Consider the following 26862-nt stretch of genomic DNA (forward strand, 5'->3'; position numbering starts at 1 on the left):
CTGCTGGTGATTTTTCCTCGCTTCTGAGTGTGCGTTTTACATGGAAACTAACTTTTTTTGTTGATCTCCTTTGCCAAGAAGGGGATGCCTGATATACACAATTGCGCTTAATACACAGAAGAATACGGTAAATCTGATCTGTAGAGAACAGTCTGGTAGGAAATATTTTCAACTAAACTGCTTGACTATATTTTCCTAGATATGACTGTTATTATACACCCTGCTTGAAAGGTAGGAGGTATATAGTGATCATGGTGTTCATCTGTCCACTGTTGTAATCTGCTACTCCTCTGAAACCACTGAATTTGATGATACTTATTCACACAATCTTTATTACATAATCCAATTGTGCACCTTCTATTTTGATTTTCCATCTGAATGTTTAAATCACTTCTGGCATGGTGCCCTTTATGGTTTACTGGGGAGGGGAAGGGGATGTCTGGGTATCCCCAAGTGACCTTTGCTCACAGTTTTCTAGTTAAAATTGTAACTTTCTGAATGATTTATGGTTATTTAGAAAGTTGACAAAAGAACTTTTGTACTTTTTACAGGCTTAGCATTCTTCTCACTTTCCCACAAATGACTACTGAGGTATAATTTTGTTTGTCAAGAAATTGAACTTTTATTATCCGTCTCAGTAGGGGTTCCGACCTTCCACATTTGTTTTAGATTTATTGATTTATGTTTTAAGAATGCTCCTAAATCAATGACAAATACTTAAATGTGCCTTTTAGATATTTGAGGACTTAAAAATGAAATGTGACATTACAAAAATGTACACATATTTTGATAGAAGCCTCTGTTTAAAAACATTTAGACTTAAAGCCTAATCTTGTTTGATGATATTGCAATTTTCTATGACACAACTTGTTACTATATCGGAAAGAGGATTTGTCAGTTGTTTTTGGACCAAAAAACTTGTGTTGAAATTGAAACATGATGTTTTTATTGTGAGAAAGTGGAATTGAATTATAAATTATGGATTTACTTGACTTGCATTACTTTGAGTAAACACATTTTCAAGGATTTGTGTTTCCAAATTGCATGTTTAAATCTAGAATAACATTAATTTTACATTTAAATATGAATTAGTGACAAGTAATATGCATTTACAATGTCATTGTTTTGTAACAGTGATGTCATTTAAAGTCAACTTTTGACACATTAAGATTATATCACTTAAATTTGGTGTTAGAAACTTTCTTAACTGTTATTTATCTCAATTTACAAAATTAAATCAACTTAACATGATACGTACAAAATAAGATACATTATATGTAAGTACAAATACTTATATCATTCAGTTAATTACACCTATGTCCTTCGAGAGTTGTAGCATCTAGTACTGACACCGTGTTTAGACAGATCATTACACCCATGTCCTTCATGAGAGTTGTAGCATCTAGTACTGACACTGTGTTTAGACAGATCATTACACCCATGTTCTTCTCGAGAGTTGTAGCATCTAGTACTGACACCGTGTTTAGACAGATCATTACACCCATGTTCTTCACGAGAGTTGTAGCATCTAGTACTGACACCGTGTTTAGACAGATCATTACACCCATGTTCTTCACGAGAGTTGTAGCATCTAGTACTGACACCGTGTTGAGACAGATCATTACACCCATGTCCTTTCAAGAATTGTAGCATCTAGTACTGACACCGTGTTTAGACAGATCATTACACCTGTGTCCTTCAAGAATTGTAGCATCTAGTACTGACACCGTGTTTAGACAGATCATTATACCCATGTCCTTCATGAGAGTTGTAGCATCTAGTACTGACACCGTGTTGAGACAAATCATTACACCATTGTCCTTCAAGATTTGTAGCATCTAGTACTGACACCATGTTGAGACAGATCATTACACCCATGTCCTTCGAGAGTTGTAGCATCTATTACTGACACAGTGTTGACACATATCATTACACCCATGTCCGTTGAGAAGTGTAGCACCTTGTACTGACACAAAGTAGAGACATTATTACACCCATGTCCCTTGAGAAGTAAGTATAGCACCTAGTACTGACACGAAGTGGAGACATTATTACACCCATGTCCCATGAGAAGTGTAACACCTAGTACTGACACAAAGTGGAGACATTACATCCATGACTCCCTTGAGAAGTGTAGCACCTAGTTGAGACATTAATACATCCTTGTGTCTCAACAGTTGTAACATCTAGTACTGACACCATGTCTAGACAGATCATTACTCCTTTGTCCCGCAAGACGGTAGCATCTAGTACTGACACAGATTCTTGCACCCTTGTCCCTGGAATGGTGCAGCACCTAGTTGAGACAGTTAAGTGCACCCATGTCCTTTGAAAGATATAGTATCTAGTACTGACAACTTGTGGAGACACCATGTTGAGACAATTAAGAGCACCCTTAACCCTTAATAGGCATAGCACCATATCTGGATAGTTTATCACACCTGTGACCCACATGAGCCATAGCATAAAGAACTGATACCATGATTTTCTGTTTAGTTCACCAGAAATATCTCAAAATTTATGCATTAAAAGACACCTTAAAGGAATTTTAATTATGTTGGGCATACAACAACAACTCTGTTCAGTCTTAGTATTGATAGGATAATACCCCTTAAGATGCTTGTTTCAATATCTACGTTATAAACAAAAGTTTTTGATGGCAATTTTTTTTGTCCTTTCAGATAAAGTTGGTGAACATCAGTAGTAATGACATTGTAGATGGGAATCAGAAATTGACATTAGGTCTGGTGTGGAGTATCATACTTCACTGGCAGGTATGTCATGGTAAAAGGGGGAAGGGGAGTGGTGTGGAATATCATAATTCACTGGCAGGTATGCCATGATAAAGAGGAGGGGACTTGGATGGAGTATCATACTTCACTGGCAGGTATGTCATGGTAGAAGGGGGAAGGGGAGTGGTATGGAGTATCATACTTCACTGGCAGGTGTGTCAAGGTAAAAAGGGGGATGGATGTGGAACATCAACTTACTTATTTTCTCTTCAACTTTGTTATGTCATTAAACTGTAAAATTTCAATTGTGTTGGTCAGCATGTTTTTATTGGTCAGTTCTAATTTATTTGGTCTATAAAACTTATATTGAGCATTGTAATAGGGTTATTCTATTATTATTGACTGTAATTATGATTTTTACCAGGTGAAGGATGTAATGAAGGATTTGATGGATGATTTAAGACAGACTAATCTTGAGAGGACCTTACTTAACTGGTGTAGACAATCTACTGAAGGGTATGTAATCCCTTTCATCAAATAGTCTTATCATGAAATTCATATTCTGCCAATAGTTATTAAGTCAGTCAAAATAATTTTGTTTGTTGTGTAGCTGAGTTGTATTGTATCCTTTATTGAAGTTTCTTTATTGTTACAATCTTAATTTCTAGAAGAATATTTATATGGTGATATACATTGCTTTTTTTGTCCTTATTATGTTGTTTACTTTAGATATATGTATTTATCTTCCTTTAATTGTATCTTACCAGGTACCAAGATGTGGATATAAGAAATTTTACTAACAGCTGGAGAGATGGACTTGGTTTTAATGCTCTTATCCACCACTTCAGGTATGATGCTAAGGATGTAATGCTCTCATCATCACTCAGGTATAATGCTGAGCAATTAATGCTTTCACCCAACACTTCAGGTATGATGCTGAGGATTTAATACTCTCACCAAACACTTTAGGTATGATGCTGTGGATTTAATGCTCTAACCCAATGCTTCAGGTATGATGCTGAAGATGTAATGCTCTCATCCACCACTTCAGGTATGATGCTAAGGAATTAATGCTCTCTTCCACCTCTTTAGGTATGATGCCGAGGATGTAATGCTCTCATCCATCAATTCAGGTATGATGCTAAGGAAGTAATGCTCATATCCACCACTTCAGGTATGATGCTGAAGATTTAAAGCTGTCATTCAACACTTCAGGTATGATGCTGAGGATGTAATGCTCTAACCCAACGCTTCAGGTATGATGCTGAGGATGTAATGCTCTAACCCACCACTTCGGGTTTGATGCTGAGGATTTAATGCTCTCATCCATCAATTCAGGTATGATGCTAAGGAATTAATGCTCTCATCCACCACTTTAGGCATGATGCTTAGGATTTAATGCTCTAACTCAATACTTCAGGTATGATGCTCAGGATGTAATGCTCTCATCCACCACTTCAGGTATGGTGCTGTAGATGTAATGCTCTCATCTAACACTTCAGGTATGATGCTGAGGATGTAATGCTCTCATCCAACACTTCAGGTATGATGCTGATGATTAAATCCCCTCAGCCACCACTTCAGGCATGATGTTGAGGATTTGTTCTTTTCTCTTGTGATTGCTGGCACTATCAAGGGAGATCATTGATAGTGTTAATAGATTATGCAGTTTCCTAATACTGTAGTAAGTGTATAAGAACTATCAACTTGAAGTAAAAAAATAATTAGAAATAACACAATATGAAAATAAAAAAGGTTGTTATGGTTTTTGATATTTTCTCAAAATATTCTTAGCTCCTTTTGCAACAGTTTTCAATCAGCATTTTTTTGTACAATTACAGACCAGACTTGTTTATATATGAAGATATACTGAACATGGACAAAGAAACAAGACTGAACCATGCATTTGATGTAGCAGAGAAATCTCTGAACATAGATCGACTTCTAGATGCTGAAGGTATGGGTAGCCTACAATAACTGTATATAAACTTACAGAACCTAACAGTGTGGGGAAAAATGACTACAATTACTGTATATAAACTTACAGCGCCTGAAGGTGTGGGGAAAATGACTACAATTACTGTATATAAACTTACAGAACCTAACAGTGTGGGGAAAAATGACTACAATTACTGTATATAAACTTACAGTGCCTGATGGTGTGGGGAAAATGACTACAATTACTGTATATAAACTTACAGAACCTAACAGTGTGGGGAAAAATGACTACAATTACTGTACATAAACTTACAGAGCCTGACAATGTGGGGAAAAATGACTACAATTACTGTATATAAACTTAAAGAACCTAACAGTGTGGGGAAAAATGACTACAATTACTGTATATAAACTTATAGAGCCTGATGGTGTGGGGAAAAATGACTACAGTTACTGTATATAAACTTAAAGAACCTAACAGTGTGGGGAAAAATGACTACAATTACTGTATATAAACTTACAGAACCTAACAGTGTGGGGAAAATGACTACAATTACTGTATATAAACTTACAGAGCCTGACAATGTGGGGAAAAATGACTACAATTACTGTATATAAACTTACAGCGCCTGACAGTGTGGGGAAAATGACTACAATTACTGTATATAAACTTACAGAACCTGACGGTGTGGGGAAAAATGACTACAATTACTGTATATAAACTTACAGAACCTGACAGTGTGGGGGAAAATGACTACAATTACTGTATATAAACTTACAGTGCCTGACAATGTGGGGAAAATGACTACAATTACTGTATATAAACTTACAGAACCTAACTGTGGGGAAAATGACTACAATTACTGTATATAAACTTACAGAACCTGACAGTGTGGGGAAAAATGACTACAATTACTGTATATAAACTTACAGAGCCTGACGGTGTGGGAAAAATGACTACAATTACTGTATATAAACTTACAGAGCCTGACAATGTTGGGAAAATGACTACAAATGACTAGTGTCTGTGAAAACATTTATTTGTTTCATTTCTAGTGTCTTTGTAAATGTGTATATTTTGTGTCATTTCTAGTGTCTTTGACAGAGAAATCTTAACTGAGTTTGTCTGGGATTATTTAGTCTCCACAGAGATGTCTTACATGAGGGTGTTTGAGATTTCCTAGTGTGCAAGACAGAGAAATCTTGCACAAGAGAAATCAGACACTTAGGTGTCTATGATTTCATTTGTAACAGAAAGTCCTATCCGAGGGTGTCTGAGATTATCAAGTCTTACCTGAGGGTCTCTGAGATTTCTGTCTTATGTGAGGTTCTCTGAGATTTCTTTGTCATACCTGAAGTGGTCTGAGATTTCTCTGTCTTACCTGAGGATGTCTGAAATTTCTATGTCTTACCTGAGGGTCTCACATTGCTGAAATTAGGAATATCCTTGTCATAAACATGAATAAAAATATGACACCTACCTGTAATCCTTATAACAATGATATGGTATTGTACTTGGGTAAATTGAGAAAATAAGAGTCTTACAGCTTGCTGGCTTGGATATTGATTAGTGGTGATTTGTTTCTCTGAATGAATTAAACTAATAATTTCTTTTAAATAAAATTTGTGGATATTAAAAATATAGGCATTTAAAATTAAAGCAGATACAGTGTATAGATATCTTGATTGAAATGAGTTGTCTCCCCTTAACCAGTTCTTTAATATATTGTTGATATGAACTGCACATCTATTTTAAGTTATTCAATGAAAACAAGAGACTTTATTAGCTGAATTCAAATGAAATATCCAAAAATAGATTTTGAATTGTCTGTTACATTTATATATAAGTTTTGGTTAGTCTGTTTTTACATGACATTAAGATAAAGCTATATGACAGTGGCATTGAAGACTAACAATTAACATGGAAATCAAAGTAAAAAATAAACAAGAAATTGACATGAAAGATCATTAAATCAATTAAAAGTTATAAGCATTAACATTTAGATTTTATGTCATTGATAGTAAAGTCACTCAGAATTAAAATTTTAAATACAAAACACTAAGTGCTGTTTCACCAAGGCAGTGTGTCTTATAAGCAATAAGTATTCTTGTAAGTAGTGGATTTAGAAATTTTGAAAAGGGTGGGATTTCCAGTTTCTTCTATTTCATCAATGGAACTTCAGAGAAGAAAGCCCACTCTCCCAGTGGACCCTTGCTCGCTGATACAGTTCTATCAATAATTGAAGCTACTTATAGGAAAGATTGCAACACAAGTTTTTCAACTATCAGCCATATGTATTGTATAGATTAACTTGAAAAAACTTGTGTACTCAAATCAAAAAGTAAACATATGTACTGGACTGAAAGATTAATTTGACTTGAAAAACATGTGTACTCAAATCAAACAGTAAACATATGTACTGGACTGAAAGATTAATTTGACTTGAAAAACATGTGTACTCAAATCAAACAGTAAACATATGTACTGGACTGAAAGATTAATTTGACTTGAAAAACGTGTACTGTGTACTCAAATCAAACAGTAAACATATGTACTGGACTGAAAGATTAATTTGACTTGAAAAACGTGTACTGAAATCAAAAAGTAAACATATGTACTGGACTGTAAGATTAGTTAGACTTGAAAAACAGGTGTACTCAAATCAAACAGTAAACATATGTACTGGACTGAAAGATTAATTTGACTTGAAAAACATGAGTACACAGATCAAACAGTAAATATATGTTTTCATGTGATTTCATGTACAAAATACATATTTTATAAGAATATGTTCTTATGACTACAAACTACTGTCTTTCTGCACAAATTTGTCATCACATTTTACATTATTTTCCCTTCTCTTATGGTCATCTATTTGATATATATAAGAGGATAGCTTGTATGGTGGGTATAATGTGGATAGTTCATTTGATGTGTATACCAAGGATCCAGAAACGGTCAGAAAAGGCTGGTCATTGACTGACAAAATTTGCAAATGACTGACAACCATTTTCCAATGTTGGACATAAAAAAATGTTCATCCCTTGTAAATTAGTCAGCATGGTTCTATTACTGTATAAACATCTTGTCTACTTGTCTCCTAATTGTTTATAGGAAATTATTTGACAGTACGTCAATATTAATTAGCCAATGTGCAGCCACCTGTGACTGTGATTTTACCTGTAACTGATTAGTTGATAATTAAATTAACGCTACATGTACAGAACCATTGACGACTCAGAGAATTTTATAATCTATTACTTGATTTACATTAGACAAATCCATCATTTTCCCATCAATCTTTCAATGAAAGCACATGGTGCTGAAACTACGAATCAGTGATAGTTTGTAATTATTAATTCGTCAATTGGATCTTTTTAATACAAAAATCAACAATCCATTCAAATCAATATACATCAAAATATATTTGTGATTTTATTAAAACAATCAACATTTTTTTCATCACTCAGAAGTTTTCAGCTGTTTGCTGATGTGATGAAAAAGTCGAGGGACACAGTGTTTTATTTACATGTCAGAACATCCAGGTGTGGTCGAAACCGAACTCGTTCACTTGTTCAGATATTTTGTAAAAGACAGAGTATGTGATGGAATAACACAAATTCCAATATTTATCTTTAAATAACTACAAAAAAAGGGTTTTTACAGTTTATTCTCGATCTAGGCAGTTAAAAGACTGACACAAACATCTGCTGAAATTTGATAAAATGTCCGATACAGGCTGTCGAAATTTCCGGACCCTTGGTGTATTACGTGGATACCTTGTATTGTGGGTATTTAAGGATTGTTTTTAATTCTTGACCAGGTTATGTGATAAAGCAACTTTTGGGCAGCAAAGCAGTTCATGAACAAGCGTAAACTGCCCAAAAGTTGGTTATGCAAGCATAAAGGTCAAAAATTAAAAACTATCCTTATGATTTAATTCCTAATCAATTAAAGTCAAAGATTTGTCACTTTATTTAGTTTGGCATTATTTGAATTGCTTACTGTGAACCGATTGACGTTAATGATGTCACAGTACCAAGTTAATATATTGAAAATAACTTATATTGCACAGATGAGAAATAAACTATCAAATTAAATTATATGTGGATAGCTTGTATGGATAGCTTTTGTGGATAGCTTGTATGCAACTTGACTTAAATGATTAGTTGTGATATTAATTTTATTGTTTGAGAATATTGGGTTAGTACACAGCAGCTTATACAATAGAGAAGGATTGATCTTGTTTGAATATTGGTTAAACAAACAGTTTGTTTAAGTCATTTCCATCTGGTAAGCAATCTGTTTATGTAATACTTGTTGATTGATCAATTGATTTTCAGTCAAAAGTGTTGATTTAAGATCTTGTGGACTGAATACACATTGACAATTTCAAGGCTATGATTATGAGGGATGGAACTATTTTTAGTCAAGTAACATTTAACTTTGTTGATTATATGCACCTTTGATGTGTGGACTAATTGGACGAGACTTCTTGTAATACACACTGCTTCTGTTGTAAGTTCAAACAATCACTTCCTCATGGTATATGTCTTTTCCAAAATACATCACTTTGGACAGAACAATTTTGAGCAATTTAACATTTCTGATTATTTACACAAATATAGGAAGTCTCTGATGCTATGTCCCTATTATATACATACTACTTTGTGGTTCACGGGTTGCTTTCGGAAATTTCCATCAACCTTATTGCTAACAAAGTTAGCATCCTTATAAAATGTTGTGCATGCATCTAAGGAAATGATTGCAAAGCCTATTCTTTTTCATTTAAACTGGCTATAACATATGTGATGGTGAAAATATAGCATAAAATGAGTAGCATGAGTAAATACCTGAAATAAACCTGAAAATATACTGAAATAATCATTTCTGAAAAATAAGAATTAGACGGGCTGTTTTTGAGGAACAGAATGGGATGACAATCTTGAAATTCATTTTGATTGGCCTCGCATGAAGATTTTTAACCTTAACCAAACCATCTCCTGCCCTTATGAGGCCTGATTTACCAAACCCATCTCCTGCCGTCATAAGGCCAGATTTACCAATCCATCTCTGCCCTTGTAAGGCCAGATTTACCCCTTATTAGGCCTATCCAAACCATCTCCTGCTCTTACAAGGCCAGATTTACCAAACCATCCCTGCCCTTATAAGGCTGGATTTACCAATCCATCTCCTGCCCTTATAAGGCCAATCCAAACCATTTCCTGCCCTTGCAAGTTTGCAATTTTGAAGGTGTTGTATTTTTCAACTAAGTTAATGAACTTGTGAATTTTACTTATGGTATTTGTGATTTGTGACTTTTTTTCAGATGTAAATGTTGATAACCCTGATAAGAAGTCAGTGATGATGTATTTGATGTGTTTCTTCCAAGTTTTACCACACTCCAACATCCCTGATACTGAGTTACCTCCCCCTCAGCCTACACTGGTCCCCACCCCTACTGAGAAGTTCCAGTTTGCTGAACATGTCAAGAAATCAGAGGTAAGGTTCACTTGAATTTTATCCCTATGACTTCACTGTCGTCTGAGTCAATTTCTTTCCAGATTTGTTGTTGTCTCTAACATATCCATTCTTGTTATAGAGGTTTATTTGCTATATAAACCTTTGCCAGACTAAGGACTGAACCCCTCCTTTATAGCTCACCTGGCCATAGGCCATATGAGCTATTGCCATAACTTGGTGTCCCTTGTCTGTTGTCATCGTTAACAGTTTTTCAAACATCTTCTCCTCTGAAACTACTGAATAGATGTGCAAGAAACTTATAATGATTGTTCCTTAGGGTATCCTGCACAAAATTACAGTTTGGATTTTTGATCGGTTAAAAACATGGTCGCTGTTACTAAAAATAGAACATAGGGGTCAGACAGCAGATTTCTGCATGTATCTCCAAAACCTTTAGGTGAAACCAAATTTTGACTTGGGTGAAAGTATTCAGCATGATGAGATCTATCTGGTCAAGTTTTGGTGAAAATTTGTCAACCCATGTTGGAGTTATTACCCTTTTTTTACATTTTTGCTGTTTTTGTTACTTTTTAAAATCTTCTCCTCAGAAACTACTGTACAGAATTCAATAAAAGTTGGTATTTTTGGTTTTTTAGGGTATCCTTAACAAAATGAATGTCTGGATTTTTTATTGGTTAAAAAACATTGCCGCCTTTACTAAAAAAAGAACATAGCAGTCGTACAGTATACATAGTTTTTTTGCATATATCTCCATAACCGTTAGGTTTTACCAACATCTTTCAATTGCTGAAATATCCTTATTATAAGGCCTACAAAGTCTTCAAGGATCAAAGTTGTTAGACGATTCCATGTAAGGGTTATTGCCCTTGTGGGGTGAAGAAAATGACTTTTTTTACAGTTTTCAGCCTATATCTTGAAAACTATGATAGATAGAATGAAACTTTCAATTGATGGAATGATTTTTATTATAAGGCCTACAAGTTTTCAGGCAACTCCATATAAGAGTTATTTCCTTTGAAAGGCAAAAAATTGTTTTTTACAGTTTTCAGTCAATATCTTGAAAACTATAGTAGATTGAATGAAACTTCCGATTGATGAAAGGATCCTCATCATAAGTCGTAGAGAATCTACTTGTTCATTGTTTTGCTGTTGTATCTATCTTACCAATGACAAATTATTAGTAATCTGTATTTTAAGCTGGATTTTAAGATAAATTTACATTATGTACAAAACTCTCAAACTGAACTAATTTTAAAAGTTATTAGTCCAACATTTAAAAAGAATCTCCCCCCCCCCCCAAAAAAAAAAACAAAACAAACAAACAAACCAAAAAAAACAGCATTATATAGGGATCATTGTGTCTGTCAATTTGTCAGTCCATTTGTCTACCAGTAATTGTCAGTCCCAACTTCTAATTGGCAACTCCTCTGAAACCTCTTCATGGAATTTGATGAAGCCAGATTTTTTATTCTTGCCATTATGCATGTCCTATTTTGTTTTTCTATCTGAATGACTTATGGGGTTTCTTGATGCAAAAAATGAATTTGTCATGAGTAGACCAAAGGGAACCAACCCTCTCCTGATTGCAAGAACTCTGAAACTGCTGATTGGAATTTGATGAAACTTTCACAGATTCTTTATAACATGATGCTATTGTGCACCTCTTGTTTTTCCATTTGAATGTTAAAATCACTTATGGGGTATCCTGTATGGTTTTTGGGATTGTCACAATCCATACACAACTTTATAATGGTAATAAAGTGAAAGGCTAATAATTAAAACAAAATTAGGTATTTAATCTAAACCTATCTACACCAGCCTGACAGAAATGTTCCTGAATGTGTTATCAAATCTGTGCATAAAATTCTCTGTGTTCTGTAGTTCGTATAATCAGATTTAACTGTAAATAGAGCCTATAATGCCTGTAACATATTAATAGATAATGTTGTCTATAGATGGTACTTTTGTGTGGTTAAGGTCTTATCAGGAAGATTTGTCTAGAGTAAAAACTATGTATAGTACTTCACAGTACTTTGGTCCAGTTTTAAGTCATTTACGATGAAGTGATTTGCTTGTTACTTGCTGATGTATAAGTTAATACCCTATTGCAAATAAATGATAGTGTAACTGATACCTGTCCTTGATGGTGTAACAGATACCTGTCCTGAAGTGTTTTCTGTAGAATCTTAAGTGATGAGGTTCTCGATAAAAATGGGTCCTAATATTAATGTTTATCAAAAGGCAATTCACTCACATAAAATACTGTATACCTCTTAATAATGGTGTTTACCTCTAACTTTTACTATTATTAGACACATCTTTTAATGTTATTGTTTTTCTCCATTTTTTGAATTTTTGTATCAGGAGTAGAATCAAAGTAAAAACTTCTTTTGCATTGTCTCATTTAAGTCATTTATAAGGGTGAAATGTGAAAGTCATTTGGTCATTTTATGAGATATAAATGAAGGTCAAGGTCCTTTTCATTTAAGCCATTACTTCAGAAATTTATTTAACATACTGAAAACAAGAACTTACAATAGATGAAGAAATTAAAATATTTTTAAAAAGTAAAGGAGTAGACATAATGATAATAATATATATACGTCTGACTATGGTCTAGTGAACAAATTTACTATGATGTGAAATAAACTATGACATATGAACAATAGTATAATTGATTATGATTGGTAGAAATTATGTCATTTATTTTGGGATAATCAGAAAAGCACTGTAGATTATACCTGAGTTTCTCACCTGTGTTCAGTAAACAACGACCATTCATGTATTTATCGGAGGCGTATTTAATCTCTACCATGTTGAGATAGTTCGTTAGTTAATATAGTGATTGTCAAGTATTTGAATATTTTTGGAGTTATGATCATAATATGATTTTCCCAGTATCTTGTTGGTTCATTTTCGCAATGTCTTGATGCATTCATTTTGTACAACTTTCACATTATTGTCACAGCTCATTGATGTTGTGTACTGTGTTACATTTATTGTGACTTTGTGGTACCATGTAAAAATAATTAGTTGTGCTAATTATCTATCTGGTTCTCCGTGTGATGGATATATTACTATGTGTTTGAATATTTTCGGAAGGAAATAACTTTATGAGGTTTTGAAATTGACAGGTAGGCCTCTATTAAGGTGATGTATATGTCATGTTATAGTATTTATTGATAAAACCAGTTGAGACTATGCAAAGAAATGGTTACTACAAAATACTAATTAGAGTTTAGCACTTATGGCCCTCTATAGAATGTCTCTATCTTCAAAGCACTATCACTATTGCATTCAATTAAAGATATAAGAAGATTCCTTATTGCTTCAGATTGATATTAGAGGAGACTGCATAGCTTTAGATTTGTTTTGTAATAATTTCATGCTTATTAAATGTATTTCGTTTGTAAACTTATTCCAAGTATTATGTTGAATATTTTGGCATGGATCAGTGTTGATATTTTGACAGAGAAATGAAAGATACTGAAATATTTGGCAGATAACTTTGATGTTGATAGCAGTGGGTTGGGGATTTTGTATCTATTTGTTTAATACTAAACTTTCTACCTTACTGTAACAGACTATGAATATTTCAATTTTGTTCTGCAAATTCGCATTGAAGGCATTAACAGTATTATTTTATTGTGTTCATTCATTAGTGGTCAAAGGTTCTCCTACAAAAGTAATTCTCTCATTAAAAATTGGCCTATCTTGCATCCTATGTGTGAAAGATAGGCATGGATGTAGGCAGAATCATGACAGGGAAGTGCCTTTAAAAAAATTTAAAAATGATAGACACAGTATAAAATAAAAATGTGCGAATTCATATTAGTAACTCAAAAAATTAGTAGGACATGTAAAATACTCCTTCAATTAATTTTGAAAATTATCAACAAATGCTCTCAAAAAATGTTTACCTAATTGATGAAGGATTAGGGGTAGGAACCTGACAACCTATGATCCGACTAACTCCTGGATCTGCCTCTTTGATCAAGGATTAGGGATAGGAACCTGACAACCTATACTCCTACTAACTCCTGGATCTGCCTCTTTGATCAAGGATTAGGGATAGGAACCTGACAACCTATACTCCTACTAACTCCTGGATCTGCCTCTTTGATCAAGGATTAGGGATAGGAACCTGACAACCTATGCTCAGACTAACTCCTGGATCTGCCTCTTTGATCAGGGGTTAGGGATAGGAACCTGACAACCTATACTCCAACTAACTCCTGGATCTACCTCTTGGATCAAGGGTTAGGGGTAGGAATCTGACAACCTATACTCCTACTAACTCCTGGATCTACCTCTTGGATCAAGGGTTAGGGGTAGGAACCTTTAACTCCTGAATAAGTCTGTAACCGAAACAAACTGTTTATACCCACCACACAAAGGTCCAAGTTTCATGTCCATCTGCAGTCTATACCCACCACACAAAGTGGTTAGGTCCAAGTTTCATGTCCATCTGTCCACTAAAAGCTGTTTGCTACATGGTGGCTTTCATTTAATGTCCTATCAGACACTGTATCCTCCTTAAATCTTGTTGTAACTAGCCCTGGTTTCCTTCCATCTTTATAAGTCAATTAGGACTGGAATTTCCTTTAATGTCATATTGGATGTCACATTGCCATGATGTATGACTTTAATTTGATGTCACCTGACAATTCCATGCTGTGTTTTTCTTGCTTTTAAATCAAGTGTAAGTAAAACAGTTATTTTTTGATAGATGTTACATTTAAACTGCTATGTATAGATGAGTTATTGGAGATTGTTATACAGAACACATTGGTCACACATACAAGTATATATGTATGGTATTGTACACATATTTAATGTCTTTTATGGTTCTCAATAAGTTTTAAAGTAGGTGGCACTGTTGAGGGCCCTCAGGTGCAAACTGAGTGCTGAATTGATTCTAAAACTTCCCACATACGTAATCCGTGATATGGAATCAGTACTGTGTTTGAAAAAAAGAGGATTTGTCCGTTACAAAAACTCCGAATTAACCACGATTAAAGTTATTTTATTCGTACAGCTGATCTTGACAAAAAAACTAATCTACATTACAATAAACACCACAATTGAAGGTTTCTGATGCAATTTTTTTATGTATGAAAGAGTAATCAAGGGAACCAAGGTTATAGAGGTAATCAAAAGAATGTAATCCAGGGACGAAGACCAGACATGGAAAACAGACATACACAACAAAGAACATAAAGTAACTAAAATCATACATACAAAGTAACAAAAGCAAATGAGCAACACAGACTCCACTAAAAACTGGGAGCGTGGACCAGGTGCACCGGTAGGGTAAGCGTTTCTAGAAACACCTGCGAAGTGCTCATAAAAAGTTAAGTCTGGGTAGACAAACGAGGAAAGGAAAACTATGACTCGTTGAATAAATCAGTTTTCATGGTGCAGATGGATACACCATAACGATCCATGAGTTCATAATGACGACCATAAAACTTCTGTAGTGATGACTTCAATCTTGTAGCAACATAACCCTGTTCCAGAAGCCTATTTGTTAGAGTTCTAGCGGGATACAAAAAGTCTGCGTAGTTTCGGCAACCTCTGGCATAACATATGAGTTGTGATATGAACGTGATATGAAATGTGAAATAACCAAACATTTTTTTTTCAATTTTATTTTTTTGAGCAACAAAATAGCTGGCGCCAATGTCAAAGTAGACGGCAAAATCGCCGGTCGCTGGGACTTATTGAGAATCCTGGTCTTTTGAAGTTTTATAATCCATCACTTCAAGGTTATTCAGTTTGTGTATTTGTTTGCTGTTTTTTTTTCTAGTAAAAATGCAAATAATAAATTTTTTATCAAGTTTTTATATATTAGACCTGCTGGTTGTAGATACAATGGACTGAAATGTTCCCTATCATCTTAAACTGAAATGAATACAGTGAAAGTCAGTGCACTAAACTGTTTTCTTTGTTTTTGGACCTGCCATTGTGCAATACACTGAGTACGTGAAATTCATCAGTCCTGCCGGTCCTGATTGTTAAAAAACAGGGTTGTCAATGTCTTTATCATGAGCGACGGTTCGAGGACCACTGGTAAAAAATGGCTGTCACAGTGCTTTGTTGGTTTGATTATTTGTTTGGTTGTTAGATGTTGACTGGTTTGCGTAATTCCATTTCCGGTTTAACATCAGGTACCCAATTGTTGACATCGTGCTTATGACTAATGTGGCCTATTCAACACTTTACCAGTGCTGTTCCTGCTATACGACCAAACAACTCTCATATGTTCAGACAACGTCTATAAAAGATGATGATGATCATGGAGAAATGGCTGCGAAACGTAGCTTGAACTAGTTTTTTTGTGATTTTAACGTTAGATCGCAAAAACAGAAAAAATCAAGAGCTACAATTTAGCAGCAAATGGGGAAATGGACAGTGGGGATGACTTTGACTTTGAGCAGACTGAAGCAGAAAAACTTTTCATGGATTAAAAAATAAGCTTTTGAAGAATGATTATGATAAAATAAAATTATTGATATTCAGATAATTATACTGATTCAAACTAAAGTTACTAAACTAATCACATGCATATTGGGAAATAAATAAACTTGTATTAATAGCCATTTCTGGAAACAGGTTGAAAAAAAAGCTCCACAACCAAGTCAATACAACAAAATGAAAAGCAACTTGGCATACCATTAAATCATTAAAGAATTTTAATTCGCTAACAGTAAATTTACAAAAATGACTGGGACTGGCTAAATATCTGTGGGACTGACTGGACAATCTAACCAGCCAGTCCCATGACTGACAGGACAAAACAAGTTTTTGTGGACTCTGAATATACATATTTATCTCTTAAAACATAAAACACAAAATTTCCATGAACATGCATTTGAGCAGCCCTTAGCTTTCATACAGCCATGTTGTTTTTTAATGAGGTGAAGCACATGAAACCCTTTTTCCAGTATTTTTCTGTGACCTTACATATGTAAGTTAGAGTTACTCTTGAGGTAAAATCTTCCCCTGACAGGCTTAGAACATAGTCAATATTTTAATACACAACATAATATCTAAACATTAATAGACATGAACACAAATATTTGTATATACTGGTTAATCTTATGGAATAATGCCATTTAAATTATATTGTCATTTCAACTAACAGAGAAGGCTTTAAGTTAGGTTAGTTATTTACATAATTCTCAGGAAACTTTACACATACTGGAGATTTTGATTTACAGTATGTAGAATGATAGACTTATGATTTAATTTAATTAGGATATCTACAATGAACTGTAAACCTTTTCGTGGAATATTTATGTGTTATTTATGATGTCAGTCTAATTTATAGTTGCTGTTTCCTTTTACATCTAACACTCACTTGCAAAGAAATAATTAATTACAGCACTGTATTCAATTACTGTATGTTTTTGTAAATTTTCTTAATTGCAGTTCTTTTTAGAAATTATTTTGAAAAAAGGTAAAATCAACTACTGAAGTCTTCAAAGTCACTAATCGTTAAATATTCGCTGTCACAGATTTTGGCTTAATTTCAACATTCGAAATGGTACAAATGCGATATGCTTTGAAATCGGGTGACTTCTGCTAAAACTTGGTTCCCTTGATATTATTGTATACTCTTTTGTAACTGTTATGACTTGAATGTTTTCAATCATCTGGAACAAGATTAAACAACTGGCAATGGCTATAGAACTGTTTATTCACCAATATAGGACCCATAGAGGGCATGATTACAGTACAATTTTTTTTACATAGAACAGTTTTGATTGAACATATATAATAACATATAATAGTTAATTTACAAACTAAATACAGATGTCAGTGTCCTGATAATATATATGACTTTTACATTATCAGTTGTAACAAATGCCTGTGTTTGATACGGAAACTGGGTAATATTACATTAATTCAATGCTAACCGATCATTTTATCTTTTAATGTAAACTTCCCTTTCTAATACAAACAAAAAACATGCATAGACATGTGTATATGTTTTAAAGAAGGTATGTTGTAGCGATCTGTGGGTCGCTTATGGTATTGACCAGGGAACCAGTTTAGGAACCAGATTAAGCAGCTGGTAATGAATATTCATAAATATAGGGGCATGCTAATGTATATGACCTATATAGTTTTGTAACAAGCCTCAGTGCCTGAATTTGAAACTGGGTAATATTCAAAGCTAACCGAACATTTCATGTAAACTTCCTGTTCTCTCACAAGCAAAAAACACACATAGAGCACATGTGTATGATATATAAGAGGTACATTTTTAAATCGTAAGAAGCTAGAACTATGATAGAGCGAAGATCTGCTGCATTTTGTGGCATATAAATACATATTTATGCAAATCATATGCGAATATTAAGTACTGAAATTCCGAGTGCAAGAAGTCTCTAACAATATTAGGAATTTAAACAGCTGTGATTTTTTGTTGTTGTGTTTATTCACCAGAAGAGGAATTTTCTTGAAAATGAACTCTATGACATTTGAAATGATAAATACCTTAACCCATTTCTAAACTCACAGAGAAATAGCTAATAATTATGTTTTTCATGTAATCAAAACATTATTTCAACAAATAGAGTGCACCTCTCCTGTTGTTCCAGATTTTAACCCTGACATAGATCAAAACAGTGAGTTGTCTTCTGTTTTACTTATAAATGTATAATACCTTGTCTTTAACCAATAGGAAGAAATATAATTAGGTTCTGTTCTGCCACTATATATGGACTTAACATTTGTTTTATATAAGGTTTACTATATTTCTTTGAACAAACAATACTTGAAGTCATTGAAGTTTGTGGTATTTGTGAGCTCTAAAACTTATAAATGTGAAGATATGATACAACATACAGATATGCTTGAAGTTTAATTTTAGAGCAGGTAGTTGATGTTATTCTTTAGTAAACATTTTTAGTTTCTAGTTGCACAACTTCTTTATAAATCATATAATTATTGATCATTCATGATCTTAGCTGGATAATATCACATGTCTAGCCATTAGCTTTCTTAATTAACCAAAGATAGATTACATTCATATAATTAAGATAACATATTTCTTGTTTGTTTATATATTAACTTTACAACAGAACAGTGATAATTACAATATATAACATCTTTGTATACTGGAATTTTTGTCTTGACAAAGCATTTGACATCAGATGTGTGGACTTACATTTTTTAATCCCAGTCAGGGGTTGTTGTCTCTTTGATAGATTTCCATTCCTTTTATATTAGTTCAGAAACTTTAATGGGGTCAATGTTAAAATTATTGGTTCAAAGGAGTAAGGATTGTACTATACCAGTTATAACATGCTGTATTTTTGGCAAGTTTTTTTTTAATATAAGCCAGGCATGCCTTGGGCATTAACTAATTTGACTTTGGAATGTGCACATAATAAACCTCCCTCAAAGAAGCAGAAAAAATGAAGACAAATTCTTAAGTACCCTACATCATACGATTGTCAATACACGTCAGTCATAAACAGGTACATGTATGATGTCTGGTACATATATATTGATCTACATCATATGTAAATTTATTGAATTTTGAGATATAGAAACATAATGGTCCTTTTTCATATTTATGGAATCTAATGTTGTCCAATGCTCCTATCAGACAGTCAATCAGTTAGGAATATGAAAAAGAACTTTTAAGGCTGCTTGCAATAGTCAGTATTACAGTAGGAAATTCTGCTCATAACATAAACTTTACTTAAGTTGAATATTTTATATAAAAATATAAACTTCATTAAAACAATATCTTATTATATGTATGATCTATTAATCAAACACACCCCTTCACCAGTTCATAAACTTCTATCAGAATCATATCAAAATATTTGTAATTCTTTTCCACATATAGTATTCTGATAGATAGTATAGATTGCTGCATGTAATAACTAGTGATGATTCTAATCAGACACAGATTTCTGGGTTTTAAGACATAATCCACCTATTAATACTTGTTTTGTGTCCTTCACCTTTGTGGATTGTTGGTTATGATTTAGTCTGTATTGGTAATTAGCAGAATTATTTACCTTACACTTAGGAATTATCCTTCAACTTAAATATGAATGACATCACAATATAAAATTACATAGTTTCATTGATGTCAAAAGGTTATTTGGAGACAAATATTGGGTCATTGGAGCAAAATGACAAGAATGAATTCATGTGTTCTAGGGCAATCATATCACCTTTTCTGTCTGTCTGCCTGTCATTCCATATCTAGGCTACTACTAATTGATTTTAGATTCGGTATATTGTTTCATAGTGATTGTGCATATGTTTTAAGTAATTTGTTTGATATTGACTTCCTGTTGAGTGGGTTATAAGATAACAATGTGTGTAGTTATAAGATAATGTAGTTTCATGCTTTTCCACACTATACCGGTATTTCAAAGTATAACAATTCTGTAAACAAATGGCCCTACTTAATACTTAAGTCTTATTTAATGATTAATGTATGAAATGCACAAATCAGTCTCTGCATAGATGAAATATACTGTTCTCTTAGTAATTCTGTGTTGCTCTGCCTGCCAAATTTGTGAAAAAAACTTGGATACAGGAAAAGTCCTATTTGTTTGGTAGAATAAAACTCTTGCCTCTTAAACCTGTCGTATTCTCATTCAACTTTCATGTGTTGTCAAAACAAAAAGATTTTCCGATGTGTAATCATTTATGGTTCATGTAAGGTCAACCAAGTTTGGTAAACTGGGGACAAATGTTTGGTTCAGTTTTCTTAAGAGTTATATTGACCCATATAAACAAAATGGTGACTATATACATGTAGAAGTTTTAAAAGAATGATAAGCTGAGGTTAAAGTACTTTTAAAAAGTTACAACATAACTGTCTCTGTTGCATTATATTTCCATTAAAATTTATCAGTGATACAAAATATGATTTAACAATGTTTGTTGGTGTTGTGCTGCCACAGGTCGCAACCATATTAAAAAGGGAGGTAACTTCTATTGTCCATTAAATGGGGAAACTTTGACCAATATAGATATAACATACCAGTGGTAATAAATGGACTTTTGATTTCAGATTTTTGAAGTTAGCATTATTTGTTCTGCTTCTATTCATTTATCTTTTGTAGTAATTAACAGGTCTCTAAATACATCAGCTATTTTATTTTTGTGATGTTTCATTCACAGACTAAATGCCTTTCAAGTTCAAATCAGTAAAGGAAATGAATTTAGCCTGAAATATTACATAAACATCTGTGTTGTAATTGCTTACATGTAATTATCATCTGTTCAGAACGACTTAACTATTTTGTCAGTTTTTATTCCAAATATTTTGGTGCAAACATATTCATCTCCAGTGCTAATAAAGATTAAAATAGATCCAAGGTGTATCCAAAGTACATTGCTGTGAGGAAACAGGGACTTTTCTATATTTTATTGTCAATTTTTTGTGAACTTTTTGATTGACTTGAATGCATCTTTGGTTGTTGGTAATTACAGTCGTTACTGTAGTACAAGATATATATGGTAATGTTTTGTAACCATTTGACTGTTCAGCTTATCTCCTGCAAACTTGAGAATTTCTTTAAAGTACATGTCTCTGTAAATATCAGGCAAAACTCAAAGTCTGCATGTCTCTTTAAATATCAGGCAAAACTCAAAGTCTGAAACTCACTGATATGATACTAGCAAATAGTTTTTGATGCTGAAGTTGTTATGGTGATATATGGACCAGTTGGTTGCCCAATAAAATATCTGGACTGAAGTGGAGCTGAATTCCATTGGCATTTTTTGGGATGACCAACTGGTCAGTATATTGCAGTAGCATCATGAATTATTTGCTATATTATACTTTTCAAATGTATTTCAATCTGGAGAATTCATGTGGAAGTAAAAGGGGAAAAATATGATGTCACATTCTTTATAAGAAAGCGAGGTGGTCTATATAATGTATTCTTGTAATGTACTGGAAGATGTATCTTGGAAAGTAAAAAGAAATCTCATAAATATGATATCTTCATTTATTTTTAATTCACAGTGATCTCTTATTTATACAACACAAAAAGGAGGTTATAACGTGTTTTAGTGGTCTTTATGTTGTATCCTGGATCCTGACGTCCTTCTTTGTGGAATTTTCTGACAGTTTTCTCATTCATAGTGACTACAAAGTTACAGAAGTAGGGAAACTTTCAAAAGATGGTTAGAAAACTTTGCTTTTTGACCAAATTATCTGTCCCTTAATTGGTCCTTTGCATTGCTTTTTGATAGATATGACAAATTTCATTTTTATACCTTCATTCTGATGGGGTAGAATACATTATCAGATTTGTGGGTTATTCATCATACTGCTTTATATTTACAAAAGACTTCCTCATAAAAATTGCAGGCAAATATCCATGTAACAGTTGTAGGGAAGTTGTAGCCAAATTTCCATGTAACAGTTGTAGACAAATTTCCATGCAGCAGATTGAAGGAAACAGCAGCAGCCATGATGGATACTAGTTATTAAATGGTTTTATGATTTTAGAAAGTACATGTTTACTTACTCTATCATAAGAGTCATTATTCGGTTGAAGTGATAGCAATTTTCAAAAAGCAACCACAGAGTAGATACAGTATTAGATGATTTTCAGTATAATTTGGCAAAATTTCTTTTGAAAACTGTTCTCTTTAACCCTGTAATAGCTATCTATATATAGAGAGAGGTGTTTTATATCTGGTTTAGTTGTGTAATAAGAATTAAAGTGAAAATCCTTAGGATGTCTTTAGGTATTGACAGTATGTTCCCAAGCCTGCGAGTAGACTGATTATGTTCTGCAGACAGAGGGGGATTTTAAGCCAGCTCTGTAAAATTAATTGATTAATTTTGTGTTCAGTGACAGATAATTCAAGAACAGTGATGCAATTCCTTAATGCAACCACCACCAAATTTGAATATGAGAGGTCAGTACAGTGATTGGGATTACTGTGCGCCATGTGCCATAGTTGCATTTCCTCTTAGAATGACGCATTGAGTAACTAATGTGTTGCGTCATGTGCGCACATTAAGTTTCCATCATTGATGGTGGAGTGTTGTCCACTACTTGTGATAGTAAAAAAGGCATGAACGTATCTTTTAAAAATGTTTTTATTAGCTGCAGTCGGATGACTGTTTTGATCGTCATATTTTTTAGGGGATTTGAAGACCGGGGAATGAAACGGTACTTTATCAATTTTTTGGATTACATATTCTTGATCGCTTACACATTTAAAAGAACAATGAACATTGTTTTAAAGAATAAAAATAATTTGATAATATCAAAAAATTTGAAATTGAAAATGCCACCGAAAACATTTTTAAGCTCAACCCAAAACAGAAGAAATTATCTTTTTCAAAGCCTGAAAGATATTAATGATGGTAATTACCAGAATCAAACTGCAATGGTTGTAGAAACTAACTTGGCAGCTAGACACGGTTATGAACCCCCTATTGAAAATATTGATAATGGTGGAGACATATTATCTGGTCCTGAAGCACCCAAAAAAATCCAAAATCTGATTGCAGCTAAACAAAAAATAGACTCTTTCCTATCATTTGTGATAAACTAGTTCAATAGCCAAGTTAGGGTCTAATTGATGGGGGATCTGTGGACCATGATAAAGGATTAGACAATACATTGATATAAAAACTCAAACAACAGCAAAGAAAAGTGATTTGATGTGATAGTTAATTGACATGTTTTAAAATTGTTAACTCTTAATAAACATTAGATCTGCAGTGTAAATTAAAATTTGTTTAGGTTACAAATGTACCTTTGATCTTCATTGTCTATGCAGTCTTAGCTGCTATTCCAAATTTTGTCCCAGGTTTTTTTTTAGAATGGCCCATTGAAATTGAAAATGTCCCATTAAATTGAAGTGTGAGGGGGTCATAGTCCCATTGGCAAAATTTTGATCGCAATCACTGTCTGTTTGCTACCACTACACCAATAAGGTTTCTCATCAACTCAAAGCCAGCATGCTGCCATGACACCAATGAGATTTCTATCCAACTAAAGGTCAGCATGCTGCCATGACACCAATCAGATTTCTCTCCAACTAAAGGTCAGCATGATACCACTACACCAATGAGATTTCTCTCCAACTAAAGGTCAGCATGATACCACTACACTAATGAGATTTCTCTTCAACTAAAGGTCAGCATGGTACCACTACACCAATGAATTTTCTTTCCATGGTACCACTACACCAATAAGGTTTCTCATCAACTCAAAGCCAGCATGTTGCCACGACACCAATGAGATTTCTCCCAACTAAAGGTCAGCATGATACTACTACACCAATGAATTTTCTCTCCAACTAAAGGTCAGCATGGTACCACTACACCAATAAGGTTTCTCATCAACTCAAAGCCAGCATGTTGCAACTACACCAATGAATTTTCTTTCCATGGTACCACTACACCAATAAGGTTTCTCATCAACTCAAAGCCAGCATGTTGCCACGACACCAATGAGATTTCTCCCAACTAAAGGTCAGCATGATACTACTACACCAATGAATTTTCTCTCCAACTAAAGGTCAGCATGGTACTACTACACCAATGAGGTTTCTCTTTAACTCAAAGCCAGCATGGTACCTCTACACCAATGATATTTCTAATTAAAAGTCAGCATGATACCAATACACCAATGAGGTTTTTCATAGATTCAAGGTCAGCTTACTGCCTCTTCACCAATGGGTTTTCTGACAAACCAATTGTCAGCATGGTACCACTACACCAAGGAGGATTCTCAAATTCAAGGTCAGCATGACACCACTACACCAATTAGGTTTCTCTTCAATTCAAGGTCAGCATGCTGCTATTGCACCAATGAGATTTCTCTCCAACTAAAGGTCAGCATGGTACCACTACACCAATGAGGTTTCTCTTTAACTCAAAGCCAGCATGGTACCTCTACACCAATGATATTTCTAATTAAAAGTCAGCATGATACCAATACACCAATGAGGTTTTTCATAGATTCCAGGTCAGCATGGTACCACTAGACCAATGAGGGTTCTCAAACTCAGGGTCAGCATGGTACCACTACACCAAAGAAGGTTCTCAAATTCAAGGTCAGCATGGTATTACTAGACAAATGAGGTTTCTTTCTTACTAGATGTCAACATGCCACCACTAGTTTACCAATAAGGTTTCTATTAATTATAGGTGAGCATGATATCACTATATCAATGAGGATATCCTCTTCAACTCAAGGTCAAGCAGCATGCTACCACTAGACCATTGAGGTTCCTATCTAACTGTAGATCATCATGCCACCACTGCACTAGTGAAGTTTTTTTCTGACACAGTTGGTTTAGATTCTGTTTCGGGATTGTCCAAATACTAATAACTTAGTGGTGTTCATAAAAACTGTATAGAAAATTTGAAATTGCTTTCGAAAAAACTGTATCAAAAATTTGAAATTGTATGCCATGTGTTATTTTCTTGAAAGAAATCAAGGATTTATAAATATTTTCTATAACTCCTCGAAGAAATGTAGAAACTTAGAAGTAAAATTTTAATATGTCGGCTATCTTTTTTTTTTAAATAGTACTTGTTCCAACTAGAAGTCAGCTTGAAATCACTTCACTGATGAGGTTCCTCTCCAACTATAGGTCAGCATGCCACCACTAGACCAATGAGGATCCTCTTCAAACATAGGTCATTTAACATGCTACTATTTGACCAATAAGATTCCTATAAACTGTAGGTCAGCATGCTATCGCTACACCAATGAGGATATATTCTTCAACACAAAGTCATGCAGCATACTACCACTAGACCATTGAGATTCCTATCTAACTGTAGGTCAGCATGCCACCACTAGCCTTGAATGAGAAGGTAGCATCATTCTATGGAAAGCAAAAATCTAAGCTTGGCATCGATGTTGCTACAGTGTTAATGATGTCACACACTGGTTAGCTACCTACTGTAGACCTGTAAATGTCATTTAAGTAACAAGCAAATCAAGACATGTACTTAAAACTACTTTTACTGAGATTTAATGATTCTATTCAAATCCCAGAAATGTATTATTGCTAATTTCATCAGTTGTTTGGGAAATTACATTGAAGTGGTTACAAAACTTTGTATCTTGTCTTTTCTTCTTCAAATATTATTTCTACATATGTTTTCACAACTTAATGACTTCATTCTTGTTCTTACGCCAGAAGAGGAAATACTCATTTTTACAAGAATGTTAAATTGTCTGTATTGTTTTTCATAGTAATATAGTTTTTGCTTCATTTACTTTGTTATATTTCCGGTATGTCAAAAATGAAACAATATTGTGATAAGCATTCAATCTTATGGGACTCATGATTCCGCCCTTCCGTTTTTTAATTTATTTTTGTTTTGTGTTTCTTCTTTGAGGCTTTTAAGATTTTAATTTGTGATCACATTTATTGAAACCTCAGTTAAAAGAGTTTTTTTTTATATAACAAGCCTTCAGATTGGTTATTCCCTCTAGGTATGCTAGGTTTTTTTAAATAACCCATTTTTGGTGCTGTGAAATCATTATACTTCCCACAAACAAAGTTGGAGGGGTATATAGGAATCACCTTGTCCATCTATCATTCAACATTTCTTTAAGAGCAATTGCTCCTAAACCACTCAAGGGATTTGAGTGAAATTTCATACATCATATGTAGATGTGCATAAAGGAATATTATTAAGTTAATCAGAGGTATAAATGGTAGTCAGAGCAT

The 26862-nt window shown here is 33.7% G+C and overlaps 1 protein-coding gene across 10 annotated transcripts in view; it reads left to right on the forward strand.

The window, feature by feature from the left end:
• The window catches only part of LOC148613135 (dystrophin-like), a 236455-nt gene that overhangs the window by 40703 nt on the left and 168890 nt on the right, over positions 1 to 26862 (forward strand). For 7 of the 10 annotated variants that reach the window (XM_088586300.1, XM_088586311.1, XM_088586302.1 and 4 more), the window contains 5 exons: positions 2682 to 2774; positions 3157 to 3248; positions 3500 to 3580; positions 4574 to 4689; positions 10001 to 10173. In XM_088586300.1, coding sequence (XP_088442426.1) covers positions 2682 to 2774; positions 3157 to 3248; positions 3500 to 3580; positions 4574 to 4689; positions 10001 to 10173 — 555 coding nt within the window. Of the gene's footprint in view, positions 1 to 2681; positions 2775 to 2879; positions 2946 to 3156; positions 3249 to 3499; positions 3581 to 4573; positions 4690 to 10000; positions 10174 to 12920; positions 13290 to 26862 lie in introns of those variants that run through there. The other 3 variants (XM_088586306.1, XM_088586307.1, XM_088586308.1) reach the window with 3 other exon arrangements.

Source organism: Perna viridis, chromosome 6 (assembly GCF_037379345.1).
Source record: "Perna viridis isolate PV_CMFRI_1.1 ecotype Kerala chromosome 6, ASM3737934v1, whole genome shotgun sequence".
In the NCBI taxonomy this organism is placed as follows: domain Eukaryota; kingdom Metazoa; phylum Mollusca; class Bivalvia; order Mytilida; family Mytilidae; genus Perna; species Perna viridis.